A 23,973-nucleotide genomic window follows, 5' to 3' on the forward strand; every position below is an offset into this window, starting at 1 on the left:
TCGCACCCTCAAGGTCCTAAAGCAGAGTTATTTGCTGGAATTCAATAAGCAACCAGAAAAGACGTGGAACGGGCTTTTGGAGTATTGCAAGCTTGATTTGCGATTGTGAAAAATCCGGCTCTTTCATTGGACAAAGAAAAGATAGGAAACATTATGCGAGCATGTATCATACTACACAATATGATAGTCGAAAATGAACGAGATGGATACATTCGGTACGATCTATATGAATTTGAAGAAGGTGACAACAGCAGAAGTTCACGGGTGGATACCGAGAGGCCTACAAATATCCATAATCTGCTCGGCATTCGGGATGATGTTCACGATAAGCGTTTACATCAACAATTGAAAAATGATTTAATTGAAAATATTTGGAACAAATTTGGTGATTGAAGATTAATAAATGTTGTATCTTTCTATTTAATCATGCGATAAATAAAAAATATTAATTTCACTTTTATAAAAAAAATTATTATTTTTTAATCATAAGGACTCCAAATTGGAGAACATCATTGCACATATCTTTTGGATTAGGATCCTTAAACTATTCAAAAAAAAATTATTTTAATAATGCTAAGGACTCCGCGGTGAATCTCACCATTGCGGATGCTCTAAAAAGAAGATATCCACGCAAACAATTAGATCATCGTCGTAAGGAAAAGCGATTGTCTCCCAATTGAAGTAGAGATTCGAATCGAATTTTGGAGATATCAATCTCAATTAATATGTTGATTTTCGATTTCTCTTTTCTATTCCTGGGCTTTTTAGCTGAACTGACATTTCACGATAAATTTATTTTTTCTTCTAGGGTTTGGATTATTGATTTTAGGGTTTTAGATATTGTTGTTGTGTTATTGATTTGTGTAATAGTTCTGAGAGAAATTCGGGGTTTTTATTTTCAGTTTGCCCCCACGAATCTGCTATTAAAATATGGAAACTTGGAGAGCAAGTTAAACAACCTTGGTAGCAAAGTAGTTTATGTGCCTTTACAAACTCATTTACCTGAAAAGTTATATAATCTTTGTGACTTAAAGAGAGCTTCTTTTGGTCTCTTGTAGATTATTTTTGCGGCTAAGAAGAAGCTTTCGAGCAGACAGGCTAAAGCAGTGGAAAGCTATGAAGCACGGGGACGGCAATTCATAGCCGTCTTATGTACCCGTTACGTTTCCGAGACGGGGACACGGCCGGGACGGCGAGAAAAGTTTCCGTGACATTTCTCTATTATAACTCCAATATTTTAATTACCTAATGGTTACTGCTCGTGGTTATATCAAATGTTCTCTGTTTTGTTAACTCTATGATCGTGTCTATATGTTCTTTGCTCTGTTTTTTAGTTTATGGTTGTGAATTTATGTTCTTTGCTCTACTTTTACGTTGAAATTTATAGTTTGACTTGTTTATAGTTTAAACTTATAGATATTATATATTTTTTTATACACATATATATGCCGTACCCGTATCTTTACATTTTTAGTTTTGCCGTTTCCCGTCCCCGTTTCTGTCCCCGTATCCGTCTCGGTGCAACATAGGTGGAAAGAGTGCAACGACTATGTTAAAGAAGGATAGAATAAACCTAGAGGGAAAGTTCATGCGAAAGGCTTGTATGAAAGGTCAAGGAGGGGCAGAGAATCGTCATTGTAGTTTCAGAGGAGTTAAACAAAGAAGGGTTTGGTGGTAATTGTGTTGCTGAGATACGAAGAACCTAACAGAGGTAGTAGGCTTGGGCTTGGCACTTTTCCTACCGCAGAAGAAGCTGCTAAGGTTATGTTCGATCCCTTGGCTCGGCTTACCTTCCCTGTCTCTGAGTTTACTAGCACGTTGAGTCAGTCTGAGGTGTGTACTGTTGATGATAAGGGGGTTCTCGGTGGTGATGTTTGTGTGGAAGCAAGAGGATGCTGATTGTGAATCTAAACTAGTTACTCGGATTTCAGATGTTAAAGAAAGCTGTGGTAAAATTACAGTTGGACACGTGAATACATTTTCGGTTAATTTGACTCTATGTATTTTGTTGCTGACTGAGTTTGTATATAAAAATAATTAATTTGACACAATCTGAGAGTTTGATAAAGGGCAACCATATGTGAACGTATTTTGTAGTGGATAGAGTAGAAATATATGATTAACTGAGAGCATATATATATATACATGTTACACCCCCTATTAACGGTTAAAAGTCGATAATGGTTTATTGATTCTGTTCGTTTCTTTTGTCTGACTCTTGAAGAAAATTGGAACGTTATATGTAACACTTGCATCGCCCTCTCACATTTCCTAAAGCTCATACTTGATTGTACAGTCTTCATATAAATTGTACAACTCATAAAAACCTTACTTTCAATACATGTTCATGTTGAGTCTCATCTATAGAGTTTAATATAAGACTAACCGAGAGGAACTCTTTCACTCTCTTCATAGAACAAGAGCGCTACATAATTGACAATTATAGTTCTAAAACAAATATCTACCAACCTTTAAGAAAAGAATCACCAGGTATTTTGAACACTAGGCAAGCACCAATGTATACAGTCTAAGTAGCGAAGCACCAATGTATGCAATATTATTGAAAAAACAAAACCACAAACAACGCAAAGTTATAGAGAAACTTACTCAAGTAACACAATCATAAACTTGAAACAAAACGTCCAGTACACACAAATTTTATTCAAATACCAAACTCACAAACAAGAAACCTCCTCATCACGCGTTATCACTAGCATCAACCTCTGTCCCGCCAGTCCCTGTCACAGCTGCTCTATCCCCTGCCTGCCCTATCTCATCTGCCCTAGCCCCTGCTGCAGGTTCTTCGGGCTGATTACCATACGGTACGGTGGCGTATTTAAAACAGAGAACGAGGATAACTAATACATAGCCACAGACTAGGACCGCCACTTTCTTTACTAAAGCACCATGCATGTCATCCTTCCCTAGCGGCTCTACTTCAATCCTTGAAGATACGAGTACCCCAACCGCAATCAGGCTGTCCGAGAGACAAAGTATGTCTTCGATCGTGAAGAGCTTCGCAACGGTAATGACATGTAAGGCCGAAAGATAATAGAAGGCAAGGCCGAATGCATAAAGATTCTTCCTCTCACCCAAATATCGGACACATGCACAAAGACGCGAAGCATACCCACAACGAGAAGGGCTCTTAGACCTTTGAAGCAACAGAGGTAGTTAGCTAGCTTGGTACGTGCGTTCTCATACGTTGTCTTCAGCTGTTGTTTATGCCCGAAAAGTATAACAGAAGCAACAACGTAAACGCAAGAGCCAAAAACTGGGCCTGCGATCTCCCACTGGTAACTATCGTCCGCAGAGCTCACTCCCCTGGCTTCATAAGCACAGAACAGCACCAAGATGAAGGTTACCACCGCCTGGGCCATCAGAAAGTATGGCCTTCCGAACTGCTCCCCGTACAGACAATTCCAAAGATCCCTGCAACACGTATAAAGGACCCCATCTTGATCATCATTCCCAGCTGCTCCAGCCCCCACTTCATTCCCTGGCCCTGTTAATTATGGGATAATGATAATGATAGTTATATCCTATACTTTAGGTTTATCTGTATTCCTAATCTTAGTTAGCTTGTACGTTACTCTTTGTATATAAACCCATGTTGGGTCATTCAATAAGATCAATACATTACATTATATTTTACCTGTACCATCCGGATTCACTGGTGCGACTTCCTCGATCGCATGACCGTCGAGAACGGTTGCACTTTGCAAGGTCTCAGCCGGTGGGACGTTCTCATCCACAGATGATTCCGACGTGTGATCTTTCTGCAATGGGGCTGCTCCTTTTAGCTCCGACGGCGACGAGTGATCTTTCGGCAACGGCGACGCGTGATCTTTCGGCAACGGGGCTGCTCCTTTTAGCTCCGACGTGTGATCTTTCTGCAACGGAGTTACTCCTTTTAGCTCAGCTCCTTGTTGATCTTGCTGCAAAGATTCGTTCTGTTCGTCAGCCATGGCCAGAGAGAGAAGAGTACGGTTTCTTACGGTTGCTTTTTGCTGACTCTTTTATTTGGTGACTGCTTTTTGCTTACACTCTAACTGACAAATTTTATCCGCAGTCCGGGATAAAGTAACAGCCAAGATAGTTAAAAATAATAACAACTAAATAAAGCTGCTTACGCGTCGGTTTCTGGTTGGTCTGTTGTTGTGGGACTGTTGGGGTACCGTGCTGAGCGTCGCGTCGCGTGTTCTTCTTCTGTGTTTTTTTTGTTTTCTTATTTGCGAGCATCATTAACGGAGGTTCTTAGGATGGGGCTCTTAGTGGAATATAAGAACTCGACTCTTAATTTTTAACTGAAAATGCTAAGAGTCGGTTCTTAAATAAGAGATTTAAGAGCCGACTCTTAACTTTTTCAGTTAAAAGTTAAGAGTCGGGTTCTTATATTCTGCTAAGAACCCTGTACTAAGAACCATGCGTTAATGATGGTCTTACGGTACGATAAGTTTTTTGTATTTGTTTGCAAATGGCTCATATTGAGTGGATTAGCTGTGATTTGTGTATGTATAACTTTAATTTTGCCTAACGAGGACTTTACAAAGATATAACTTCTTCCTTGGTTATATTGTAACTGGGATAAGAACATTTTCTTTTTGGATTCTAGAATGTTCCATAATTTTATACTACGAGTAATTCAGCATTCAATATCACAAAAAAGGTCTGCATATGTTGACAGAATAAAACGATGCCTGATGTGGCTCATACTCTTCTCTGAGTTTGTGTGTAGTTTTACTTGTTTTTAGTTTGAGTAACAAGTTCTTTTAAAAAAAAAACAGTTTGATTGACAAACTTATCACATATTTTGAATTAGCTAATAGTCTTAATTGTAAATATATATAAACACTTATACCCCTTGATTAATATTGTATCTTTTTTTGTGCAACTGATTAATATTGTATCTCTCATTGTTGTTTCTATATGGTTTTACTTGGGTATATAGAGAATTTAGATCAGAAAAAAAAAACTATTTCCGTTTAGGTTGCGTTTATATACGTGGATCCTTGATCAAATCAATGCAAAACTATTTCCTTTTAGGTTGCGTTATATACATTAGAGTTCAGTTTATTCCGGGAGTTTGATGTTCCTGAATAAGTGCGAACCAAGTTTTCCAGCATGCATTCTCAAAAAAAAAAAAAAAGTTTTCTGCCATGCATGCATGGGTTTAAAAACTACTAAAATCTAGCATGGTTAACCTTTATGTAATGGAAAATAATATATAGTTTAGTAAATGTAATTGTGACGTAAACAACAAAAACAAAAGTTGAACTGTGAAAGAGACACGTGGAGGAAGCATCTTTTTGTGGATGTGGACACGCTTATCTATCTTTTGGCGTCGTTCGGTTAAACTGAGCCGGCCCTACAAGCTTTAGAGACCGAGATATATATACAAATTAAAGGGCACAGGTTAAAGAAAGTTAGCAGTGGCTTAGTGGTTCCGTAATTCTGTTAATTGCTTGGAGGATTGGAGGTACTTATATCGATGCTATGTTGCTACGTTTTTGTTTTTTAGCAAAAGCTTGCTGAGGTACCTCACTAGCTACTCTTAACTGTACTAGCTATTCTTATTAACTTCTTGCTAAGGTTTTGAACATCTAATAGACTCTTATGATTAAATTAGTAGTTAATAAGGTGATTTGAAAAGTTAAAAACTTTTGTTAGTACAAATAATTTTTTCATCTTTCAATGGAAGAACCTCGTAGGGTTTTTTAAATAATTTTTTTTAAGTAGAATGATTTAAAATAAAAGCATACATAAATTTTTTAATAAAAATGACATAAAAACATATTAAAAATACAGATACAAATCGTAAACGAGAAAAAGTCGATTAGTTGAAATCTTGATTTGTTCCAAATTTTTTCTATATGTTCTCAACCAAATTAGCTTTCAATTGTTGATGTTCTATCACGAACTCGATTCCGAATGCTCATCATATTGCCGAGATTTGAAGGCATATCTGTAGAATACGTGAAATCCACTTGTGAACTTCGGTTTGATTCCGGTTGTGCGAAAACTAATACATCAAACTGTGTGTGTGTGATGTCGAGGAGAGTTACCTTTCCGTGCATCCCTTGAATAGCTTTCATAGACTACTCCTCAGTCTCATACCTCAGGAAAGCAAACTGTCTTGGTCTATTTGCTACTTTATCCATCACCAAGTTAATTACACATGAAGAAACAAGAGGATCAAACCCTTGTCATTAAAGTTCAAGTCTCATATGGTACAAAAGCAGAGACAAACAAAACATCATCAAAAGGTTCCTGAAAGCTAACAAGTAAAACCATAACAGAAAATCAACACTACAAAACCGATAAGCTCAATCAACACTACAAAACCTCTCTTTCTCTCGCGGCTCTTTCAAATACAAAGAGGTTTGGAATCAACACTACCAAATCGATGTAATAATAAGAGAGACAAAGAGAGGAGATTAACATAGTCACATCTCATCATCGAAACAAAATTATTGATTATAATCGAAGGATTCCAATTCACGGGAAGAACAAAATAAAATAATCTGAACCTTCAAGGTGATTGCATGGACGGAACTGGAGGAGAACTTCGGCGAATAAAGAGAATCACCAACGAGAGAGACATAATCGAGCTTGCGAGTGACATAATCGAGCTTGCGAGAGATAGAATCGGAGAGAGAGACCAACCGACGACGACGAAGAAAGAGAGAGAGAGAGAGAGAGAGAGAGAGAGAGAGAGAGAGAGCATTTTGATTTAATTTTTTTCCTTTTTCCTTAAGAACCTCTTCTTAAATCTCCCGATGGAGATGGTCTTAGTTGATTATGTCAAGCTTTAGATTTATTCAGCTTATTTATTTAGCTAACCACCATTGACACATATTAGGATCTACACTATAATCATGTTCATATAACAAAGCTTGAATTCTTCAGGTGGTTCATGATTTCTCATGGGGAGGACTTATAATAGGAAATTACAGCTTCAAGGTGAGAGTTAATCCATATGTCGATTTTGCATTTGTCATCACGTTACTTGTAATTTCAGATGATACGTCCAATCTACGTTAGAGAAAATTTATGCTTATCTTAGATGGTTTCCTATATGCATTTTATTAAAAACTAGAGATGAATTTCCCGGGCTACGTCCGGGTTTGGACAAATATCTTTATAGTTGATAATAATACATACATATTATGATCATAATATAAAATTATAAACCATGATTAAAAAACAAAGTTTATTGAAAAAATCCGAAATATACGTATGGAATAGTGAGAAAAATTGAAATTAATGAAAACTTAATTAAACTTAAGTTATGGTCAAATTACTGTTTTATCTTATATATTTGGTTTCTCGTAAAAATAATTTGTTAATTAAAATTGATTCATATTTTGGTTTTATAATCAAGTGGTATCATTTTACTAACAATTAAGTACTTATTAAATGATATTAGAGAATAGGTTCTTAAGATCTATGCGTTGATGTTTACAGCGGTGGTTTGATGAAGATGCTATGTCAGTTGGTATCTACTACATACTATTAGAACAGATTCCCAATATTTAAGGGAACAAAACACATATTTGGTAGGTAAAGCTACAAATGAAGATGCTGCAACATGAGAGAGGTTTGTTCTTGTTGGTCTCTTGATCTCATTGTTGTGTTAATTTTGTGGTTCTATGATCATGGACGGTTAGGAGTTTGAGTGTGGCAAGTTCACGCACCAAGTTGATACAACCGACACTTGATGTGAAACATCCTATGTTCTGCATGTTTCAAAACTACTTATCAATATTATGAGTAGTTCAAAACGTCCCATCTTTTGCATTACTTCCTGCGAAGGGATGAATCTCTAAAATCCACGCTCAAAGAGAAGACAATATTATTTAATTTCTAAGTCATTCAGAGGCACTCCACAACATCCTAGGAAGCACCATGCCACACTGGATCAGGTGGATCACAATCAAACCAAGAGATCAAGCCAGTTTGCATCAATTGGCCAAACTGACATCATTTAAGAAAAGTCATTAACCAAATCAATTTGGTTCGACCCAAACTTATCTATGGAAGCCAGGAGATCATCTTAACCACCCAGAAGACATCCAAGACGTCCTTAGCTACACCAGCACCCACAGGATTAGGAGAATCCTCTTGCACTTCAACTTGCCTTATATGGAGCAAACCGACATCAATGTCCAACAGCTCCTTTCCTATCAAGCTCCTTTCCTATGGACGAAATCAGCACATATAAAGCATCCAAGAAGATCCCAAGGAAGCTCTCTTATCCCCTTAAACCGTCCAGATTCAAGAAGAATCAAGTTTCTCACTTGGAGCCACAAATCCCACAAAAGGCTCCAACGGCTAGTTTTCGATTTCTTGCTTTGTTTTTGTTTTGTTTCCTTTCTTATCTTTTTAGAACATTAGGATCTTTGTATCTGAGCATTATATAAGCTCATAGATGTCCATTGTAAAGAGTACCCTCAATCACCAAGTTAATAAAAGTTTTATTCAGTTTTATCAAAAGTTGTTCTTTGTATAAAATATCAGTCTTTAGGATTCAAAAAGAGATTTTTTGTTGTCTTATTGATTTCGTGAGTCTAGTAGTTTGTTTGTGCAAATCAAACAAGCTTAGTACACATATTGAGAGAGTCAATCACATCGTTCCATCACATCATCAGATTGAGAGATTCAATTAAACCCTCATCCGCAAATCCACTTCAAAACCCATCATTTGATCAAGCTGAGAGTGATACACATGCAGTAGCTTAATTCCACCATATCTATCCATTTCTTTAGTTTATTGTTTTTGTTTTATTCATTTCATCATCAGCATCTAATCACATTTCCATTTGTTTCAGGTTTACAACTTGATTCCATCCATATCGTCCACCCGATCATCTTTTTGGTCGATCCATTCAAGCTTCCATCAACCATCCTGTCCACCCTGATTTCCAGCATGTATTAGTTTGTGAATGTCATGAAGCTAGAGATTTCTTACAGGATGCTACTTAAAGTATTTTACATACAAGTTTTTTGACGATGCTGCAGAATTTAAACCCAATAGTGGTATGGAACATTATTATGAACTTGAGATCATTACAGACTACGGTTTAGGTCACTCATCAGTTGTGTTTCTTTCTTGGGCAAATGAGGGAAGCTTTATAAGTTATAGTTCTCTCTGATTTGAGGGATAAAATGTTAAAAAACTAGCAATTGTTGCGGTTTCGTTGTCCATTCTCACTTCTATTGGTGCCTTCTGACTTCATCAGTTACATACAATTTTCAGAGGAAAGAAAAGGTTTTTGAGCTACTGTATGGGGCTTTTCAATCAAACCATGTAATGTAACTTCACTTTCAACTGGGTTGCAAACTTAGTTGTTTAATTTTTCAAAAATTTCTTAATCAAATATATAAAAAAAATCAAAAAAAAAAATATTCTAAACTCTAAATATATTTGAATATAATGTTCCAAACTTTTTAAAAAGACAATTAGAGATTCTAAGTTTGATTTCCTTTAAACGCAACACAAAAAGGAAAACATATGTTTTTTTTTTAATAGTAATTGATATATTAAAATCAGCCCGTAAAGACGGAAATTTAGATCCGGTTACAAGCAGGTTTTGAACAAAATATCCAAAGTCAATCTAACACAAAAACTAGCTTCGCCCGCCCACTAAACCCGGCACATTCCGCTAGCTCGTCCTCAAAATTCTTCAGAATCGGTTACCGTTCTCAACCATCAATGAGAATCACTAGAAGGTGAGGTTCTCCTTGTTGCCTCGGATGCCGGGATTTTTCGTGTCGTCTCTGGAGTAGCTAGCTCCCAACGAACTCCACCGAACTTGTAACCATCACTATCTCTGAAGCTCCACACGACAAATAGGGGAGAGTTCCGGATACTTACCATGAGCCTTGCAAGCGCCACCAAAGCCTGGCTTGTACACAACACCACACAGCGTTTGAAACCTCCTCCCAACCAAGCAAGTGCTTGCTACTGCCGCCACCGAATCTGTACATAAAAGGACCTGACCTCTATGCCACACCAATCCGAGAAGACTAACGACCTGCACACAATCAGCCAGCTACACTACCAATGATGAATCAAAGACCAATCATCGGCACTAGGATGGTAGCTGAGGACAAGAGAGACACCGGCACATCATGACAAAGCCGGGACGCCTCTTGTCGCCTTCGAGAACCGAAGTAACAGTGAGTGTGCCTTGCAAACGTTCACTTGTGTCGACAGTGAAAAATAAAATGAAACACAAGAGCCCAAGTCTCCAGTTGAGATGCGGCCACAGACCAACCGAAGGCCTCGAAATGGTGACGAGGAATAGATGTTGGAAAGACAAGTGGAACACCATAGCAGAGCTTGAAACAGCCATAGACGACTGTGTAGGCCTCCGCTCAGCACGCCAACACGAGACGGAAATGGCCAGGTACCATCAAGTCCGCCTGCATACCCGACCCAGACTCGCCTCCGAGATGGAACCACCACCGAAGCTGACTTTGACTCCGCCGAAAAGGAGACGAACCCCGACGACCCGTAAGGGCTCCCAATTCCACTCGACGAAGCCACACGCCTCACCAGACAGAAGCAGCAGAGACTCGCAGCCTAGCCGTACAGCGCACCAACACACAACCACGAGCAGAGAGGTCGCAAGAGAGGATCTAAAAGTGAAACACGATCCTCTCTCTCAGCCGTAAAAAGCCGACTCCCCTATCAGAAACCCCTGCACGCCACCGCGTCCCCGCTCCAGATCGAGCCTAGTCTTAACCGCCGTCGACGAAACCTTGCGCGTGATTCCCTAACGACGGAGACGCGACAAGCCAGAGACCGGAACAAAGCAATAGAAGAGGGGAAATGACCGGAGAGCAAAGACGAAAACCAGAGGAGAGGAGAGGGAAACCTCCGGCGGCCGGACGCGCGCCGAACTACGCCGGAGAAGATGAAGACCTTACGTTTGCTTGCAACTTGAGAGGATAGAGGAGAGAGAAAAGGGTTTTTAACGTATCGATCCTTTGCAATTGTTTTCTTCTTAAATATCAGGAGAGGAAAACATATGTTGTACAATTCAAAAGTAGTGTGTAACATTTAATCTCCTAAATATCAATTTAAAAGACCGATTGAGTATTTATACAGATTGGATCATATACAAATATCAGTCTGGTTCGAATCTTATTATATACATGAAGAAGCTGCTTCAGCCTGTATTTATTTATTTATATGTTAGTTTAAATAAAATCAAATAACTCATTTAACTTGGAACAAAATCATTTAAATCTCGATGGGCGCAAACGTGAAAGTGATTCGTATCAAACTCTCCGCTATCGCTAGGTTCCAGATTTATCGGTTCGACCGGCCGGTCTAGATCTGAAATCACTGCTCATCCTCGTCACTCGTATATGAAAATGAAACACAAGACCTAAATTAAAAAACCCTAAATCACTCACTCCTACACACCATTCCCTCCCATTTCTCCGTAAGCTCTTTCACGCATCTACGATGGCGTCCATGATGGTATGTCATATCTACACACTCTCTCTCTCTCTCTCTGCATATGCATATCTGTTTAAACTCTTAACTAACGCGAATCTACACTCTCTCTCTCTCTCTTCAGCAACCGCAAATCATACTGCTGAAGGAAGGCACAGACACTTCCCAGGGTAAAGCGCAGCTACTGAGCAACATCAATGCCGTCACGGCGGTCGGCGATGTGGTTCGAACCACGCTCGGTCCACGAGGGATGGACAAGCTCATCCACGACGATAAGGGATCCGTCACCATCTCCAACGACGGCGCTACCATCATGAAGCTCCTCGACATTGTCCATCCCGCCGCTAAGATCCTCGTCGATATCGCCAAATCGCAAGATTCCGAGGTGCGATTTCGCAAAATTGAATAGTGATTTTGTTGCTGTTGAGCTGGATCTCTGGATCCTTCAGTGGTTATACATAAGGTGATCTAGGATGTAGATCTTATAATCCGTTGTTAGTGAATCTTGAGTTGAGCTAAGCGAAGAAGATGATGTAACTAACTTTCTATATTGATCTTATCTGAAAATGTGTACAATGAACTTCTTATATAGTGTGGATTTGTTCCTGGTTTACTCAATACGATGACCAGTACTTAAACCACGGTTGTTGGTTAGGTTGGTGATGGAACAACTACGGTTGTTCTTCTTGCTGCTGAGTTTTTGAAGGAGGCTAAGCCGTTTGTTGAAGATGGTGTTCACTCCCAGAATCTGATTAGGAGTTACCGCACTGCAAGCACTTTGGTTTGTGTTTTCTTCTCGTTAGTGCAATTGCAATTCTTTTTGATTGCTGGATCTTTTTTTTTTATCCTAATCACTACTGTTTGACGATGTAGGCAATTGAGAAGGTTAAAGAACTCGCTGTTAGTATTGAGGGGAAAAGTGTAGAGGAGAAGAAAGGTTTGTTGGCTAAATGTGCTGCTACCACTCTTTCCTCTAAGCTTATTGGTGGAGAGAAGGAGTTCTTTGCTACAATGGTTGTTGATGCTGTTATGGCCATTGGGGATGACGACAGGCTCAATTTGATCGGAATCAAAAAGGTAAATCATTTTATTTCTTTCAAACTATTAGTATACTGAAAAGTTTTTTTGTTAATTAACTTTGCATTGGTTGTTAAGTTCATGTTACTTGATTTTTTTTATCGACTATGCATCTATGTCCAAACTTGTGCTGTGTTCTATCTGACTCTATCGTGCCATTTTAAACTCTGGCTATTAGTGGATTTCCACTTCGCTTCTTCACAGTCCAATAGGATAGCACTTCTATTGTTTCACGCAGTTTTCTAGTCGTAGACATGTACCACAATTGTATATCTGCTTCATTCCGCATCAATTTACTGAATTCATTTTCGAGTTCCAGTTAGATTTGGGGAAGTGAGAACGGGCATAGTGCTACATGGTACAAATGATTGGCAATTTGACATCTATGGTAGATTGTCTTAGATTGGGAGTTTTTAAAATCCAGGTCGTGTAAATGAAACTTCCATTTGTGCTTGGTCAGTGATGCTTCTAAGCTATTTTATGTTATGCTCTGCAGGTTCCTGGTGGTAACATGCGAGACTCTTTCCTAGTTGATGGTGTGGCTTTCAAAAAGACATTCTCATATGCGGGTTTTGAACAACAGCCAAAGAAGTTTCTTAATCCCAAAATCCTCTTGCTTAACATCGAATTGGAGTTGAAATCTGAGAAGGAAAACGCTGAGATTAGGTTTGAATTCGGGCTCTTTTCGTTAAATGTTCCCTTTGTTTAGGCATTTTTAGGCCTTATTTGACTTGAGTCTTGTCATTTGTTCACAGACTGTCAGATCCATCACAGTACCAGTCAATAGTTGATGCAGAATGGAACATCATTTATGACAAGCTAGACAAATGTGTCGAAAGTGGAGCTAAAGTTGTTCTTTCTCGATTGGCTATTGGTGATCTAGCCACTCAGGTTTGTCATTCCTTTTCCCGATTGGCTATTGACGCCCTTTTATTTCTATAGAGAAGCTTTGAGGCATTATTACATTGGTTGGCTATAGGGTACGATGTTCTAGCTTATGAAGATGTTTTATTTCGTCAGAAACCTAACATATTCGTTACTCTTGTCAGTCAATATTGTTCAGAACGATACGTTGCATCTTATTGTTTAATTTTCGTGTTAATCAAGAGTTTTACCGTTTTTTACTCATTTAACTGAAGACAGTTGGCATTCTTTGCAGTATTTTGCCGATCGTGATATTTTCTGCGCTGGCCGTGTAGCAGAAGAAGATCTTAACCGCGTGGCTGCTGCGGCTGGAGGAACAGTTCAGACAAGTGTTAACAATATAATACCCGAGGTTAGTGAAATGAACTTCTTTGCTTGCTATCTAGATATGCTTACAAGTTTTAAGCGCTTGTTGATTATGTTCCTTTGAATTAGAGATTCGTTTTAATTTTGTGCAGGTTCTCGGAACTTGTGAGATATTTGAGGAAAAACAAGTTGGTGGGGAGAGATTTAACATATTCAGTGGTTGTCCTTCAGGACGTACAGCTACTATTGTCCTCCGAGGTGGAGCTGATCAGGTATACTTCAAAATTTAAATATAGGAAGGCTTAAGGAAACAGAAAAAAAAAACGTATTAATATGAATTCCTTTGAAACGTTAATGGCAGTTTATCGAAGAAGCTGAGCGTAGTTTACATGATGCGATTATGATAGTGAGAAGAGCCGTGAAGAACTCAACTGTTGTTCCTGGAGGTGGAGCGATAGATGTGAGTGCCCTTCATCCACCATGGTTTGTTTTCAAATGGTTACACATAAGTTAATAACATTGACAATGCTCCTTGCTGTAGATGGAGGTAAGCAAGTACCTGAGGCAGCATTCAAGAACAATTGCTGGGAAATCACAGCTTTTCATCAACTCGTATGCAAAGGCCTTGGAGGTACACTTCTAGTTGACTTAGATGTTTTGCTTTTATTCCTCTGATTTCTGAAAATCCCATAACTGCTATGCGCATAACAAATGAGCTTCGTAGCTGTGTTCTGTATTATAAGGCATTGATAGAGTAGAGATGTTTTCTGTTTACTCGTCATTGTGTAAAATAGAAATCTGGTAAGGAGGGTCCGAAACTCCAAGATTAATATTTGACCCGGACTTGAAATTTGTTGGTTTTAAATTAACTATGATTTGTGGTGTGTACTACAGGTTATTCCACGGCAATTGTGTGACAATGCTGGATTTGATGCAACGGATGTCCTAAATAAGTTAAGACAAAAACACGCCATGCAAAGCGGTAAGCCTTTTCTTTCACGGTCACAAGCTTGATGTATTAGTCTTTTGATAGGCAGCGTAATTTCATGTGATGATGCTACCATGTTTGTGTTATAGCAGGTGAAGGAGCTTCTTATGGAGTGGACATTAACACTGGTGGAATTGCTGATTCTTATGCTAACTTTGTCTGGGAACCAGCAGTTGTAAAGGTATTGCAAAATTCTATAAACTTGTACTCTTTTCTTTTTTGGGAGACTATTGTGCTAGTTATAAAAATATTCTATTATGTGTGACTATCTTTCATAGAAAGGTTTATTGATGATGGGTTGTTTCCCTTTGTTGTGGCAGATTAATGCTATAAACGCTGCGACTGAAGCAGCTTGCCTTATTCTCAGCGTGGACGAAACTGTGAAGAATCCTAAAGTAATTAATATTTTATCTCATTCTCTGTTGTATGTTTTGATATTGTGAAGTATGTATTGTATTGATAATTGTATCAAATATAAAAATGCAGTCTGAGAGCGCACAGGGAGACGCTGCCACAGGTGCTATGGGAAGAGGACGCGGTGGAGGTCGTGGCCGTGGTATGAGGAGGCGATAAGTTTTGTTATTTTTTTAGTCTTATGACAAAACTTGCAAGCTTCTTCTCTGAATTTTAGTTTTGTTGAATTTTGTTTTGAAATCAAGGAGCTAGTGTATTTGTGTTTATTTGACTCATGTCCATACAATTTGTGAAATTGAAATTTCAGTGTGGGTTTTTGTTACACTTGAGAAACTACATTTGCTTTATTGGATCAAGACGGAGATGAATCAAACTGTAGCACATCCAGCTGGGATGGTTATCGGTTCGGTTTAGTTCAGTAATTGGTTACAGTTTTCTATTTTTTCAAAAAAAATTGTAACCTACCCATACCGACTCTAATCAAAAATCTAATTCAAACTAATTAAATTTTCAACTGAGCTATAGTAATTAACTGCACTTATCTCGATTTGTAACGAAATCAAAACCTTCGGTTAAGTCTACTAGAAATTTCAAAAACTGAATTAATAAAATAGCGAACTGAACTTTTATTTTGGATTAATTCGGCAAGATTAAGATTAACTGAACCCGCATGCCCAACTATACATCATCATTTTGGTGATAGCAAAAGTTGCCATTGAATCAATACTTTCATTTGTTCAGCAGATTGATTACTTAAGGAGTACACAAAGGAAAAAAAAAGAGCTAAACATTAAGTTTTGAGTAAAACTCGGCGAGTAGATCTTCTTGTGAAGAGCTTAAAAGCTTAGTAAGTAATCTTACGTCAATGCATGGAAACTTCTTCAACTCATCAAAATGATCACTAAGTATCTCCTTCGCTTTCTCTTTCAAACTCAAACCACAGTCCACTCTCAGAACGGTACAAAGCTTCTCCACCGTCCCGACGCAAACCATCTCTTCCACCACCGCCTTCTCCGGAGAGAATTTAGACACCGTGCTTAGGATAGAGAGAGCTCTATCGTCAGCTGCAATCGAAACTCCCAACAACCGTTTTGTCACTATAGCGAGTCCACCTCCATGAGCAAGAATCTCGGCTCTACCGTTTGTACAACAACATAGACGAGACAAGACTCCCAACACAAGCTCCGTGGCTCTCTTCTCGCCTGCTGAGCTTATCTCGAGTTCGATGAGTTGGGAAACCGCACCGAGTTCAATAAGGATATGTTTGTTGCGGCTCCACGAAGAGGTCTCTAGAAGAATCATCAGCGCGGCGGTCACAGCTTGTTTAATAACTAAGGTATAATCAAGTTTTGAATGTACCTTGTTTCTCACTCTAGGGTTTGATGACTGTGCCGTGTCACTCACGTTAGGGCTAGCTCGGTTGAAACTACTTACTACTTCCTTGAGGAAACCTATGATCCCTTTTAAAATCTCTTCATTCAATCTCTCCACGATATGAGAGGAAGTGTTTTCAGTTAGATTCCTCAAGAGCACGATTATGTAAGCTTTGTTGAGGAAGTTTTGTTGGTTTAGGACCAAACTCAATGAGTCCAAGATCCTGTCGTTTTCCATCAAGATTGTTCTTGCGTCGTTTAATGGAACACCGATCAAGTGAAGAAGACGTAGAGACTCATCTAGCTGCTCTTTGATGCGACGTTGTCCTTCCTCCTCTTCTTCACGAGTACACTTAACTATGAACAAGATCAGTGACCTATGTACGCCTCCTTCATGCATCAGTCTCCTATTTGTCTCTCCATCTATAGCCAAAAGTTCAAGCTTCTTCAAGGTATCTTCTCTTCCCAAAGCTGTTCAATTTAAATAGAAGCAAATGTGTGCCTTAAACAATTGGTATATGAAAATTCAAGGTGAACAAAACCGAATCGAACTTAAATTTCGTCCAGCCAAACCGATTTCTGTAACTAGACATGGTGTTTGCGTAACCATTTGGATTTTTTTGTTGGATATTAGGTTTTAAGAGTAACTTCAATGGTAGTTTCTTACCGTGAAGTTCTAAAATTATATATTTGGTATATGTATATAACTTTAGAACGAAACTACCATTGAAGGTGTTCTAAAAGTGTGGGGGTATAATCCCATAAGAGTTTTCTAAAATTTGGGTCGGAATCCATTAGAATTCATCAAGGTTTTTCAGATTTGTTTTGTTTTTTCTGGATTTTTTGGATGATTCAAATATCTTTACCTAAAATACTTATTAAGTAATCCCAAAAGAACTGAAAGTCAAAAATAAAACAACAAAGTTTAATAACCAACATATAAAAGTTTGAATAATATCTGAACTATTTTTTTGAAACACTAAATAATATATGATCAAATATTGAAAATAAACATAAAATTAAGCATTTGAGCTACTTATATAAGTTAAACACTTTTATATATTGAATCGGATTTAGATCGGATATATATCCAAACTTAGATTCGGCACTTTTAACTTCAACCCTCTAAAAAAAAAGTGCCCAAACCTATATTTAATTCTTTGAAAAATGAAAATTTACCAGAAAAACCAAACTAAAATTTTGCCACATCAAACCTAATACTGAAATAACCTGACCAAACCGAGTTATCCAAAAACCCGACACAATACCTTCGTCTCCAAACTTTTTGAGATTCTTGATCTCCTCGACAACGTTAGGCTTCCCCGGAGGAACTCTAGGCGTAGGGATTCTAACAACACCAAGCGTCGCATTCTCGACACACCAATGTTGGATAAGACGGCGAAGCGTATGGTTAGGCGTAAGGTCGGAGTCAGAAGGAAGAGGCTGCTTCGTCACGGGACAAGAAGAGACCTTCTCAAGCCATTTATCTATGCTTTCACGGTCGTAAGTGATGCCAGAAACGGCGATGACTGGATCTTTCATAATGTCTAGTGAAATTGGGCAGATGAAGTAATTAGGGATCTCTATCTCCTCATCTTCATGATCCATTTGAAAAATTAACGTATGGTTTTGTATTAGCATTGTGTGTATATAAATATCCATAATGATGTGTTGGAGGTGGAGGGTAAGAGGTGGCGGCTGCGTTTACTTGAGGACAGACTTTGTCGAACTTTGAATTCCACAAACAAGAATATTCACTATCAAACACATACACGTGCATTAGTTTTCAATGCAATCATGGATGTTATAGTTTGAATTAGTTACATCTTTTCTATATGCTCTTTCCTAGTTTTATTTATTTAGGCTATTGCTACAGTATGTAACATTTTTTGCAAATACACTAACCTACTACAGAGTCGTGCGAGCATTTATAGTTGCCCTAAACCAATCATAAAAATCTCAACAATAAAAATAATTATTTTAATAGAGAAGAACATATAAATAATTAAACTAATAAAAAAATTGTAATTATACAACAAATTTTTTTTATATTTATTAAAAATATTAATCAAGTATTCATCATTAAATATTCTAGTTAACTTTAAGATAAAATAATTAAATTACTCAATGTTTTATGCTATAATCAAACAAAGATAAAATTTGACTAACTTTATCTTTAATATTTCAAAAATGGATTCAGACCTATAATCACTAATATCTAATTATTTTAGTTATTTAACCGTTGTTTACATTGTTTCTTACTTAGGAAACTCATGTATTCGTTAATTATAGGCTCATGTTTTTAATCAAAATTATTATCTTGCTTTCGTTGTATATACTCCAATTCTAATGGTTATATTATGAATGGTAATAGTTAACAGATGATGCCCTTGGATCTTTATTTATTTTTTGCTGCCATAAGGGAAGGTTTCTTTTTTCAACACTGTGGCACGACACTGCAACTATGATTGTTCGGAAACTCGCTCGCTAGACGAAACGTGTGATTGAGCTGAACCTAGGCAAGTTAAAAGAAAACCGAAAAGATTAGAAAGTGCTTGAATCGAAAAAATAGAAAGTGTTTTGGGTTTCTAAAGCTATTATCATTTATCAAGTTATAGTTATATATTTAATATTTTTTTAGAAAAAATCTATTAAAACTCACAGAAATTTTATGTTTGTTTAATTTTAACGTCAACAATTTAAATATATAGCAACAAAATAACAAAGTTGACTTTTCTAAAACGTAGAAGTCCATTCCTTAAATTCTTCATATTCTATATTCTGTTAAAAAACTGAGCATGACGATTGCAAATATCATAGAACAAGAAGTTTTGGATTTTACGTTCGTCGTGGAAAACGTAAAAAAGGCTCCAATAATAACCGGGCCTCGTAGTCTGGTGGTAAAAGAACCTCGGCTGAGGTGTCCGCCACCCGAGTTCGAGCCCCGGCCACGAGGGGTTTTACATCGGCTGCCTCTCGCCCTCCAGACCACTTCGCGTAACCAGTGGCCCTTAAGTGGACGTTTAAAAATCCTGTAATGGCATGGGCTTAGGCCCGGTGGGCTAGTCGATCACGCAAAAGTGGTCGGATACTGGATTATCAAAAAAAAAAAAGGCTGCAATATTATATACATTGTATCTTCTTTCACAAGTTACAAGAAAACGTCAACATCAAGAAATTGCGTTGGTGTCGAACCGTGGCTCACGAACACTCGTGACTCTTATCGGTTGTCTGGTATATGTACGCATCATATATGACTGACTTGTATAAGGTACATGTAGAACATTCTGAAAGTGCTTGCAATTGAGTCACTTTGTTTTTAACTATACGACAGATAACGAGACTCGATAGTCTTTATTAGACCACATAGATAGGTATTTATTTCACCATTCACGTGGGGTTTTTGGTCCAACCCCCACCACTTGTGGCTGTATGCGCCTGACGATTGAGAATCGAATGTTAGGACAACCCTTGTAATAATTATAAGATCAATCGTTTGAACTAGTCAAATTCTAAATGTATGGGTGTATTCAATTGAAAGTTTGAAATAGTGTGTATTGAGATGACAAATTCACTCAAAAAAATATATGAAAAATTCACTATTCAAATATAATTTTTATTTTCTTGGAAGAAATTCAGTGTTATATATTTAATTAATTATTTGATTAGCTATTTTGAGATCCAATTAATGGTATTAAATATATTTTTGATGTGAATTCTAAAATTATTTTAATTATTTTTGAGTGTTTTAATAGAGTTTTCTAGTTAAAAATACAAATATAAATTTCATAGTATTAGATAAAACTTTTATGTTGTTTAACAAAACACTACAAGAAAACACAAGTTTAACAAGGAAATTTAACGAGGAAAAGTAATCGTCGTAACTTTACATCGACTTTACGAGCAACTTACGAGGAAATATAAAATCAGTGTTATTTCTTCGTAAAATAACGACGAAATTATTTCGTCGTAAAGTCGATGTAATATCACGTGGCTTTTACGAGGAATTATGATTTCCTCGTAAGCTCGACGTAAACATAGCGTGGACTTTACGAGGAAATATTTTACGTCAACTTAGCGAGGAAATTTGAGTTGTAACACGTTTTTTTCGGCCACCTAACTAAATTTCGTCGTAAATTCCTAGGAAAATTACAACTACAAGATTTGAAAATTTTCTACAAATATGGACATTTAATAAATATGGATGTTTGAACATCATTTTAAACACACCAACAACAAAAAACGTGAAAGAAAAAAATATGGCTGGCTCCGGGACTATTTACGAGTTGCGGAAGTGGATGGATATGCATAGAGATGCTAACGGGAAAGTGACGAAAGAATACCTTGCGGGGCTGGAGACATTTATGAATTTCAAGCAGATTCAACACCGCTCGCCCAAGAAAGTGGTAAGATGTTCTGTCCTTGTCGGAAATGCAACAATTCGAAACTGGCAAACCGTGAAAATGTTTGGAAGTATTTAATAAATAGAGGTTTCACGGCAAATTACTATATCTGGTTTCAACATGGAGAAGGTTTTAATTATGATCAGAATGAAGCTAGTAGTAGTAATAGCAATTTTCAGGAAAAAGAACCGGTTGATCATCATTTGCATAATGAACATAGTTACCATCAGGAAGAGCAGATGGTAGATTATGATAGGGTAGATTATGATAGGGTTCATGATATGGTAGCTGATGCATTCGTAGCTCATGATGGAGATGAAGAACCTAATATAGATGCAAAAAAGTTTTACGAAATGTTAAACGCGGCGAATCAACCACTTTACAGTGGTTGAAGGTCTCTCTAAATTGTCGTTAGCTGCTAGAATGATGAATATTAAAACTGATCACAATCTACCTGAAAGTTGCATGAACGAATGGGCGGACTTGTTTAAAGAGTACTTGCCGGAAGACAATGTGTCTGCTGATTCTTATTATGAGATTCAGAAACTGGTTTATAGTCTTGGGTTGCCTTCTGAGATGATAGATGTTTGCATCGACAACTGCATGATCTATTGGGGAGATGATGAGAAGCTAGAAGAATGTCGATTCTGCAAGAAGCCACGATTCAAGCCACAAGGACGGGGACGTAATAGGGTACCATACCAAAGGATGCAATTACAGATAGATTGAAAAGATTGTATCAATCAGAGCAGACTGCTGGAAAGATGAGATGGCATGCCGAGCATACTCAGACGGATGGTGAGATGACTCATCCATCAGATGTAAGAGCCTGGAAACATTTCAACAAAGTACATCCAGATTTCGCTAGCAATATCCGGAATGTGTATCTCGGATTATGCACAGATGGATTTAGTCCGTTCGGAATGTCAGGGAGACAATATTCATTGTGGCCAGTCTTTCTTACGCCATACAACCTGCTACCGGAGATGTGCATGCAACGAAAGTTGCTATTCTTGACCAAAAAGGTCACTTGATGTTTTCCTACAACCACTGATAAAAGAGTTGAAGGATTTGTGGTCAACAGGGGTGAGGACGTATGACTGTTTAACGAAGACGAATTTTACGATGCGAGCGATGCTTTTGTGGACCATAAGTGATTTTCCTGCCTATGGGATGTTGTCTGGATGGACTACACATGGGAGATTAGCTTGTCCATATTGTAATGGAACGACATATGCGTTTCAACTGAAGAATGGTAGGAAGATAAGTTGGTTCAATTGTCACCGTCGATTTTTTCCCATTGGACATCCGTACCGAAGAAACAAGAATTTATTTAGGCACAAAAGGGTAGTGAGAGACACTCATCCTCCATATCTAACTGGAGAGCAAATTGAAGCGCAAATTGACTACTACAGAGCTAACGAAACAGTTCGTTGGGGTGGTAATTGGCATGTCCCTCGTAATATGCTTGATTTTTACGGTGTTCATCACAACTGGCACAAGAAGAGTATATTTTGGGAGTTGCCATATTGGAAGGATCTTCTTCTGCGCCACAACCTCGATGTGATGCATATAGAGAAGAATTTCTTTGAGAACATCATGAATACAATATTGAATGTCCCAGGGAAGACAAAAGACAACATAAAATCGAGGTTGGACTTGCCGGATATTTGCTCAAGATGTGAATTACATATAAAAAGCAATGAACAAGTTTCCGTTCTGATATTCAGATTGTCTTCAGAAAAAAAGTCGGTGTTGTTCAACTGGGTGACATCAGAAGTGAAATTCTCCGATGGGTATGTTTCGAATCTCTCTAGATGTGTTGAAAAGGGTCAAAAGTTCTCCGGGATGAAGAGTCATGATTGTCATGTATTTATGCAACGACTACTGCCCTTTGCATTTGCGGAGCTACTTCCAACAAACGTACATGAAGCACTTGCAGGTAGTATATTATAACGCATTAATTTTATAATGGTTTAATTTGTAATAATATATGACTAATATAATGTGTTAAATTGTTTTTGGAATATACAAGGCATTAGAGCATTTTTCAGGGATCTGAGCACATGCACTCTTGAAGAAGAAGTCGTGGAACAGCTTCAGCAGAACATTTCCATCTTATTGTGCAACTTGGAGAAGATATTTTCTCCGGGATTTTTTGACGTCATGGAGCATCTAGCTATCCACCTCCCATATGAAGCATTGCTTCGTGAATCTGTACATTACGGATGGATGTATCAGTATGAGCGAGCCATGAAATATTTGAAGGGAAAAGCAAAGAACCTCGCCAAAGTTGAAGGTTCTATAATTGCTGGAAGTTTGACGGAAGAAACTTCTCACTTCACATCGTACTATTTTGCGTCAAAAGTACATACCCGGAAAAGAGCTCCAAGAAGATATGATGATGGTGGTGTCGCGCCAACATATGCAGTTGCTGGTGTTCCAGACATCTTTAGCCAAATTGGGCGGCTCGGTGGAAAATTAAAAGAGGTTTGGTGGTCTAGTGAAGAAGACGCTCATAGTGCACACACCTATATTCTACTCAATTGCGATGATCCATTGATGCGTTATTTTGAAAGGTAACATATATGAACAAACACCTATAAGTATAAATTGTATAATTGCCAAAGATTAATTAATATAAAATATGATTTTACAGCCTATTTGTTTCTCAAGTCGAAGAAACATTCTCAGGTATATCCACAAGTGACGTTGACAAATGGAAGGATCAACACTTTATTAAGTGGTTGAAGAATCAGGTATTAACTCAAACTCTTAATTTTTTCGGGTCGATCAAACTCTTTTTTCATACATGATCTGTATTTCAACGTTCTTTTTATTTTCGCAGGTTGATTATGACGACGATGCAGATTATCCTAAGTGGTTACATGAAGTAATTTAATCTCCATTTGTAAAGGTCACCACATCACAAATGTATTTTACATGAGGCTATACTTTTCACACATATGAGTATGGTGTACAGCGGGCGACCAGTAACTATGGAATATGTGTGAAAGG

General features: G+C 37.8%; 2 protein-coding genes and 1 long non-coding RNA gene across 3 annotated transcripts; 2 read left to right on the top strand and 1 right to left on the bottom strand.

Annotated features, from left to right (window-relative positions):
• The first annotated feature begins 901 nt into the window (after positions 1-901).
• LOC106334693 lies at positions 902-2,067 on the top strand. The gene is made up of 3 exons (XR_001268662.1): positions 902-971; positions 1,059-1,106; positions 1,530-2,067. It is a non-coding gene; the product is annotated as an uncharacterized LOC106334693 (long non-coding RNA).
• A 9,220-nt stretch (positions 2,068-11,287) lies between these two features.
• LOC106328713 (T-complex protein 1 subunit eta-like) lies at positions 11,288-15,552 on the top strand. Its single transcript, XM_013767208.1, has 14 exons — positions 11,288-11,494; positions 11,595-11,855; positions 12,126-12,251; positions 12,344-12,547; positions 13,044-13,213; positions 13,303-13,438; positions 13,707-13,823; positions 13,930-14,049; positions 14,139-14,237; positions 14,319-14,408; positions 14,672-14,759; positions 14,858-14,946; positions 15,086-15,160; positions 15,252-15,552. The coding sequence occupies exons 1-14, from the start codon at positions 11,480-11,482 to the stop codon at positions 15,336-15,338; spliced, it is 1,677 nt and encodes a 558-aa protein (XP_013622662.1). The 5' UTR covers positions 11,288-11,479; the 3' UTR covers positions 15,339-15,552.
• Positions 15,553-15,962: 410 nt separating this feature from the next.
• LOC106334268 (E3 ubiquitin-protein ligase PUB24-like) lies at positions 15,963-18,163 on the bottom strand. The gene is made up of 2 exons (XM_013772571.1): positions 17,821-18,163; positions 15,963-17,023 (listed from the first exon to the last, which is right to left on the bottom strand). The coding sequence occupies exons 1-2, from the start codon at positions 18,158-18,160 to the stop codon at positions 15,963-15,965; spliced, it is 1,401 nt and encodes a 466-aa protein (XP_013628025.1). The 5' UTR covers positions 18,161-18,163.
• Positions 18,164-23,973: the final 5,810 nt, after the last annotated feature.

Source organism: Brassica oleracea, chromosome C3 (assembly GCF_000695525.1).
Source record: "Brassica oleracea var. oleracea cultivar TO1000 chromosome C3, BOL, whole genome shotgun sequence".
Lineage (NCBI taxonomy): Eukaryota > Viridiplantae > Streptophyta > Magnoliopsida > Brassicales > Brassicaceae > Brassica > Brassica oleracea.

Coding starts and splice junctions, on each gene's coding strand:
- LOC106328713 (XM_013767208.1), top strand. Junction 14,050..14,138: donor TCCGAGGTGGAGCTGATCAG/GTATACTTCAAA, acceptor CGTTAATGGCAG/TTTATCGAAGAAGCTGAGCG. Junction 15,161..15,251: donor AAACTGTGAAGAATCCTAAA/GTAATTAATATT, acceptor ATAAAAATGCAG/TCTGAGAGCGCACAGGGAGA.
- LOC106334268 (XM_013772571.1), bottom strand. CDS start 18,160: ATGGATCATGAAGATGAGGAGATAGAGATCCCTAATTACTTCATCTGC. Junction 17,024..17,820: donor CAAAAAGTTTGGAGACGAAG/GTATTGTGTCGG, acceptor TAAATTGAACAG/CTTTGGGAAGAGAAGATACC.